This window comes from Fringilla coelebs (assembly GCF_963513975.1).
Source record: "Fringilla coelebs genome assembly, chromosome: 19".
NCBI classification, from domain to species: Eukaryota; Metazoa; Chordata; class Aves; order Passeriformes; family Fringillidae; genus Fringilla; species Fringilla coelebs.
In genome coordinates, this window is record NC_140045.1 from 13,448,802 (window position 1) to 13,456,667 (window position 7,866).

Below are 7,866 nucleotides of genomic sequence, written 5' to 3' on the forward strand. Positions count from 1 at the left end.
ATGGTCCCCAGGGTCCTTCCCACGGCAGAGACACAGCCCCTTCCCTCTGCTGCTGCCCCAGACCCCTGAGGCGGGGGCAGAGCCCCCTCCTGCCAGCCAGGTCCCTGTCCCCCTGTGCTGTGCAGCTCTGGGAGCGCTGGCCCAGCCCCAGGGAGATATTGACTCAAGGGCTTATCTTATCTTTCCCTCTGGGTTTTTGTGGTTTCGTGCTCGGGCTGCTTGCTCCAGCCCGGGGGTTGTTCCAGGTCCTTGGGCTTGGCACAGCCCCGGGGCCATGGCACAGAGCCCAGGTGGGCACTGGGAGCCAGCAGCTCCCTCTGCTCCCTGTGCCCCCAGGCGCCCCAGGGAGCCCAAGCCCAGCAGCTCTTCCTGTGCTGATGCTGCAGCCCCAAAATGCTGTGGGGTGGCTCCAGGAGTCCCCTCCTGTGCCCTGGACCTGCCCTCAGCCCCCAAATCCTGTGGGGTGGCTCCAGGAGTCCCCTCCTGTGCCCTGGACCTGCCCTCAGCCCCCAAATCCTGTGGGGTGGCTCCAGGAGTCCCCTCCTGTGCCCTGGACCTGCCCTCAGCCCCCAAATCCTGTGGGGTGGCTCCAGGAGTCCCCTCCTGTGCCCTGGACCTGCCCTCAGCCCCCAAATCCTGTGGGGTGGCTCCAGGAGTCCCCTCCCGTGCCCTGGACCTGCCCTCAGCATTCTGGGCTCCTTCCCACTCTGCCCTGCCCTGGATCCCTCACTGGGCACCAGGACAGGGACCAGGGGCAGCAGCAGCAGTGCCAGGGTTTGCTCAGGAGCCTGGAACTTCCAGGGAGGGAGAATCCTCCTGCTGGCCCAAATGCTGCCAGCCTCACTCGAGGCTGGAGCTGGGCTGACCCTGAGTGTCTCTGGGCATCCTGGGCACCCCTTTGGCACCCTGGAGTTTGCTGGGGTCTCTGTCTGGGCTCTGTCTGCTGGGACATGGAGCCCTGAGTCCCAGAGGGTTGATTCCACACCTTTTTATTGAAGAAAACTTCCATTTCTTAGCTATTGTCAGGGTTTTTTAAAGCATTCCCATCTCCTTTCACTCTCTTTATAGGGAGAGAGGAAAGGACAGGAGAGGATGCCAGGAGGGAGCAGAGGAAGAGGAGAAGCTCCACACAAGGACTCTGCTGTGCTGCTCTGGCACAGCCAGCACAGAAGGAGCTGTGTCACTCTGCTGGGCTGGGGACACTGGCACAGCCACTCAGGACAGCCCCTGAGGGATGGACAGTCCCTGGAGGATGGACAGACCCTGGAGGATGGACAGCCCTGAGGGATGGATGGTCCTGAGGGATGGACAGCCCCTAAAGGATGGACAGCTCCTGGAGGATGGACAGACCCTGGAGGATGGACAGCTCCTGGAGGATGGACAGCCCTGAGGGATGTACAACCCCTGGAGGATGGACATTTGGACAGTCCCTGGAGGATGGACAGCCCTGAGGGATGTACAACCCCTGGAGGATGGACATTTGGACAGCCCCTGGAGGATGGACAGCCCTGAGGAATGGACAGCCCTGAGGGATGGACATTTGGACAGACCCTGGAATACAGACAGCCCTTTTGCCCCCTCTCCAATCAGTCTGCACTCACCCCCTGCCCGCTGCCGGCTCAGAGGGCCCTGCAGGAGCAGCCTGGTGGCAGCAGAGCCTCTTCCCCCTGTCCTGAGCAGGGCCACAGAGCCACAGGGACGGGCTGACAGCTCTGCCACCCTTCCTGGAGGGCTGGGATGGTCCAGCAGGGCTCCCAGCTGCACTCAGTGCCCCCACTGGGCTGGGGGACGGGCAGGGGACCCCAGACTCCTCCTGCTGCCCCTCGGGAGGCTGCTGGGCTGGGGGACGAGCAGGATCCCACATCCTGGAGGAACAGGTTCTCCCAGCCCCTCCTGTGTCCCCGCACAGCTCCCCACCCCGAGCAGGGGGTGCCCGGTCCCAGCCCCGGCTGGTTCCAGCCCATCCCAGCCGCGGGGATGGGCTCCGAGCCGGGATTTAACCCTTCCAGCCCTGGCCGGGGGTGCTTTGGGGTGGGAGTCACCGGGGCAGCCCCGGGCCAGCTGCGTGTCCTGTCCCCACAGGGCTCAGCCGCTGTCACTCGGGGCCACCACAGGGGAGGCTGGGCTGTCCACGGGGAAGGGAAACCTCGGGGCCAAACCTTGCACCAGGCAGGGCCCAGGTGTGGCTGGAGGTGACAGCTCACCCCAGCAGCCACTGTCACCAGCTGTCCCCAGGGGGGTCTCAGATGCCACAGCAGCCACCTGGGTTGTGCCAGGGGCTGCCAGCTCCAGCCCTTGGGGCATCCAAGGAGGGTTTCCTAGGAGCCTCCACACCTCAGAGTAAAGTGACCCCAGGCTCTCCTGTCCCCCAGGATTATTTCTCAGCCTCTCTGAACCCCACAGTCCCTCCCTCAGGCACCCCGGGGGGATCCCAGCCCCTGCTTGGCTGCAGCCTGGCAGGACGGGCTGGCCAGGGCTCTGTGCCAGCAGCTGGGCATGCACAGGGTGCCCTGCAGTGCTCCTGTCAGCACAGCTCTGCCCAGGGGAGATGTGCCAGCAGCCAGCAGATAAATCACTCTGGAGACACGGAAATGGCTCTGCCAGCTCCATTTCCTGCTGCAAAGTGGGGCATCAGCCACGGCAAAACTGCTCAAAAGAAGCTCTTCCCAGAAAAGGCACTGGCTGGGCACTGCCAGCCCTTACTGGAAGAAGGGTGCAGACACTTCTGGTGACATTCCAGAGGGGGTTTTGTGGTAAATCACCAAATTTCTGACAAAAGGATCTGTAAGGATGACACAGGGAGATGTAAAGCCTGCCCAGGCAGCTGGGTGGGATGAGTCCCAGGGACCTGGAGTGACCAAGGGACCAGGAGTGACCCAGGATGCTGGAATGACCCAGGGACCTGGAGTGGTCCAAGATGCTGGAGTGACCCGGGGACTGGGAGTGACCCCAGAGTGCTGGAATGACCCAGGGCTGGCCCCATCCTCCTCTGCACCTCAGCTTTGTCCCCTGCCAACAGCCACAGGGACAGAAATCAACCCCTCTCCAGAGGACAGCTTCAGCCCCACCCCTGTCCCCGTGATCCCTCATTTTGGGATGCTCAGCCCTGCCCAGCCCCATCCCCAGCTCAGTCCCAGCCCATCCCCAGCCCATCCCCAGCCCAGCCCTGCCGTGGCTCTCAGGGCAGAGCAGGGAGCTCGGAGGAGCCTGCTGCTCAATAATTGATGGCCAGGCCTGGCTGATGGAGCTGGGGCTCTCTGGGGCCGCTCCCTAATGGAGCCTGCAGCCCTGCCTGCCCAGCCAGCACTCCTGGGCTGCACAATTCCCACTCCTGCCATCCTGGGCCATCAAAGTGCCACCTCCTGCCGCTAATGATGCATGACACAGCCTTTGCTGGGGCTGGGAGCCTGCTGCCATCCCGCAGAGAGCAGAGCTGGCCTGGGGGAGGGCAGGGCAGGGAGGTGGCACAGCTGGGGCACCTGCCAGGAGGGTGATGGAGCAGCCACAGCCCAGCTGAGAGCAGCCCGGGAGGAGCAGGGCACAGCTGGGGAACAGCTGGGGCACAGCTCTAGGCAGAGGAGGGGCAGGGGGTGGCAGGGGACACCTGGGGATGTCCCAGCCCCAGCTGCAGCCGCAGCCCAGGGAGCAGGCTGTGCTCTCTGCCTGCAGGGAGTGTCCCTGGCCCTGCCAGTGCCATTAGCTGGGATCTGTGTGCACAGCCCTGGCCTGCCCCGGCTGCAGGAGAGCCCTGGCTCCCTCCCCACACTGCATTAGGCAATAATCGACGAGAATTGACAGGCAATAATTGCCCTAATGGCCTCTGGGGTCACCTGGCCATGGCCTGGGGTGACCCCTGGCTGCTGCTGACCAGGCTGGACACCGGGCAGGGCCCCAGTGCCACCTGTGAGACAGGGGTGGCACATCCAGGGAGCAGGGCTGGGCCAGCTCAGCACCGAGGGGACTCTGCTGGGAGCCCCAGGGAGGGCTGGGAGCCAAGGGGACAATTGGGGTGCAGCAGCAGTGGCACAGAGGGGGGGCCAGGGCAGCCAGGGTGTGGCCAGGAGCCTCCAGCCACTCCAGGTGAAATGCCAGCAGAGCTGTGAGTGGGGAGCCTGGCCAGGGCTGCACAGGAGCAGGGATCAGGCAGATGTGAGGGTGAAACCCTTCCCTGGCACAGGGTGCCCAGAGCAGCTGGGGCCGCCCCTGGATCCCTGGCAGTGTCCCAGGAGCAGCCTGGGGCAGTGGGAGGTGTCCCAGGGGTGGCACTGGATGGGGTTCAGGGTCCCTTCCAGCCCAACCATTCTGGGATTATTCCATGGCATCCCTGTCCCTGCGGGCCTGAGCTGTCCTTGGGATACCTTGGGGTACCGGGTCCCCATGGCACAGCAGGCACTGAGACCCTCAGGGCTGAGCTGGAAATGGCCCCAGAACCCTCTGGGGGACACAGAGGAGGGGCTGGGCAGCACTGGGGCCGTGCCTTGCTGGACACCCAAACATCTCCTCGGGGCCATCAGCACCAAAGGGCTCAGCAGGGCCTGGCTCTGCTCCAGCAGCGCTGCAGCAGGGCAGGGCAGCTGCTCCAGCTGCACAGGAGGGGTCTGCAAACAGCTTCCCACACCCAGGGGAACCCTGGCCTCAAACAGCTGGCACAACCCTGGGAGCACGGGGACACAAGGCCTGGGCTGGGGACAGCGAGGACAGGGGGAGAGCGAGGACATGGGGACAGCAAGGACATGGGGAGAGCGAGGACATGGGGACAGCGAGGACATGGGGACAGCGAGGACACAGGGACAGCAAGGACATGGGGACAGTGAGGACATGGGGAGAGTGAGGACATGGGGACAGCGAGGATATGGGGAGAGCAAGGACATGGGTACAGTGAGGATATGGGGACAGCAAGGACATGGGGACAGTGAGGACATGGAGACAGTGAGGACACGGGGACAGTGGCCCTGGGCAGCAGGCAGCACTGTGCAGCACAGGAGCTGCCAGGGGCACAGGAGGTGCCATCCCTGCATGCCTGGCACTGCAGTCCCCGGGATGTCCCCAGCTCCCGTTCCCCCTCCCACCCAGGGCAGGGGCCGGGGGCTCTGGGGCTGTCCCTGCCCGCCATCCCTGGCCAAGCAGTGCCACCCTGTGGAAAGCGCCCTGCTGTCCTCCCTGGATGTCCCCTGTGCCTGTGCCTGTGCCTGTGCCTGTGCCTGTGCCTGCACAGCAGCAGACACCCCCAGCCCCTCCCGGTGCTCCACTGCAGCTCTCCCCAGCCCCCACTGCCCTCCCAAACCTCTCCGGGGCTGCAGCTGCCCCGTGCCACCTCCCACGCCCTGCCCTGGCACCTGCCCTGCTTGCCAGACAATTAATAACAGGTTTGTGTTCAATAACGAGGCAGGACACGTCATGGCCAGCTCACCATTTCTTATGAAACGGGGTTTCCATTCCAGGGCGGTGTCTCGGGCACTCCTCACAGCGGGTCGGGGTCGTGGCACCCCAGCTTGGGGTGGGGACACTGGGACAGGGCTGGGGAGTGCAGGAACCTCACAGGGAGCAGCAGGCCAGCGGGGCAGTGTCCCCAGCTGTCACCCCAGGGGTGGCAGGGGACACCATCAGCTCCCTGCCCTACAGTGTCCTGATTTGTTGCCCCAAAAAGTCCTTTCTGGTTCCAAAGCCACCCTGGTGGCACTGCTGGCACTGCTGGCTGTGCTTGCCCCTCCCTCAGGAGCGTGGGAACCCTGGGCCAGCCCTGTGCCCCACTGCCACCTCCCGTGGGGGACAGGCAGGGATGTCCTGCTCACCCTGGGGTGATAGTGAGGGATGTCCTGCTCACACTGGGGGGACAGTGAGGGACATCCTGCTCACATTGGGGGGACAGTGGAGATGTCCTGCTCACCCTGGAGGGACAGTGAGGGATGTCCTGCTCACACTGGGGTGACAGTGAGGGACGTCCTGCTCACATTGGGGGGAAAGTGAGGGACATCCTGCTCATGTTGGGGTAACAGAGAGGGACATTCTGCTCACCCTGGGGTGCCCATGAAGTGACACGTTCCCAGGTGACAGAGTGAGAGCAGCACCTTCAGGGCCAGGGACTGGGTCAGGAGGACAAAGGTGACGAAGGTGCAGACTGGGCTGGGGACAAGTGCCATGAGTGGCCCCAGCACCAGCAGGGTGTCCAGCAATGCCCTTCCCCCTGCCCTGAGAGCAGGCTCAGAGCTTCCCAAGCCCCAGCTGTGCCCCCCTGCTGCCCACTGCCCTCCCTGGGCTGGGGGCTGGCACTGGGTCCCCTCAAGTGGCAGCAGTCCCAGAGAGGGCAAAGCCAGGAGGTTTGGGGGGCTGAGCAGCGCCCAGCCTGTCTGGCACAGGTGAAAATGGTCTGTGAGCCCCTGGCTGTGAGACCTCGGCAGTGGGGTACAGGGACAAGGAAATGTCACTCTGCCACGAGGCCCTAGCACAGGGTGGGATCCCAAATCTGCCCCCTATGATGGCCAGAGCCCGGGTTTGCCCCCAGCCCCTGTCCCTGGGTGCCCTGGCAGGAGGGAAGCTGTGCCAACAGGAGGATGGGCACCACCCTGGGGAGCTCAGAGAGAGAGGGCACGGCTGGGACTGCCTGTGGGGTGAGCTGGGCTCCCCTCCCACCCCATGGCCCTGCAGCGAGGCTGGCAGAGGGGAAGGTGAGCTCAGCAGGGGCAGCTCTGCTCTCTCCATCCTCTGCCATCCCTGCCCTCGTGCCCAGCAGCTGCAGGCTCTGGTTTCTCCATCCCGGGCTGGAAGCTGTGAGTTTCTGCTCCGGGCCGGCTGCATCCCGATGTCCCCGATGTCCTGGGAGCCTGGGGACCCCCAGAGCCCCGCAGCCTGGCAGCCCTGAGCCCCAGAGCCCTTGGCTGCGCCCGGTGCCAGGGTCCTGAGCTGGGCAGGAGCAGCGCGGCCGCCCCGGCCCCGCAGGTGCTGCCAGGGGCTGCAGGAGGCTCCTCTCCACAGGCGCCCTGCAGGAGCCGCAGCCGGCTTTGGCCTGCCATACCTTACCCAGAAGGGACAGAAAATGCCAGCAGCGCCACTGCGAGCGGCTGGAGATCCGCAGGAAGGTCTGAGAGTCCGTTCAGCCCCCGGCCAGGCGGGAGAGCTTCACCTGGAGCTGCTCCCGGGCTTTCTCCAGGAGCTTTCAGAGCGGGCTCCAGCCCGGCTGTGTCCCCGCTCCAGCGACACCACCGCGGTGTCCCGGCCGCGCTACGAGTCCCGCCTGACCAGCAGCAGCCACGGCAGCACGGCGGCCAGCATGGCCACGGTCAGCACGAGCATCACGGCCAGGGCCATGGGCGACTGGCAGCACTGCAGCCCCAGCGCCGGGCTGGACGACGCCGAGCCCGCCACCGAGCCCGCCAGCGAGCCCGAGCTGGCCGCGTCGCCGCCGCTCCCGCCGGGCAGCGAGCCGCAGCGCTGGGCGGCCAGCAGCGGCATGCCGTGCTCGCTAATGACAAAGATGTGCGCCTCCCGTGCCAGCCCCGCGCCCGCCGCCGCCCGCTCCGGGCTCTGCACCGGCAGCACGAAGTGGCTGGGCACCACCAGCGTGTTGGTGGCCCCGCTCTTGGCCAGCTGCGACAGGGGAGCCTCCGTTGCACGGGGGTCGGTGGCCCTGGGCAGCCACAGAGCTTTCTTCCTGCTGAGGAAGGTGACGAAGCGGCAGACGGGGCACACGATGCTGCTCTGGACGTGCCCGTCCAGCTTGGCCGACAGCAGGCACTTCACCAGGCAGTCGTGGCAGAAGGTGTGGCCGCAGCTGAGCCGGCGGTGCGTGGCCTCCAGGGGCTGGAACCTCTCGTAGCACACGGGGCACTCGGCCGGGGCAGCCTCCTTGCCGGGGGGGGTCTCGGACAT

The 7,866-nt window shown here is 65.6% G+C and overlaps 1 protein-coding gene across 1 annotated transcript; it reads right to left on the reverse strand.

Annotated features, from left to right (window-relative positions):
• Window positions 1–7,218: 7,218 nt before the first annotated feature.
• Window positions 7,219–7,866, reverse strand: RNF222 (ring finger protein 222; the record flags this gene model as incomplete). Its single annotated transcript, XM_084218459.1, has 1 exon — window positions 7,219–7,866. The coding sequence occupies one exon, from the start codon at window positions 7,864–7,866 to the stop codon at window positions 7,219–7,221; it is 648 nt and encodes a 215-aa protein (XP_084074585.1).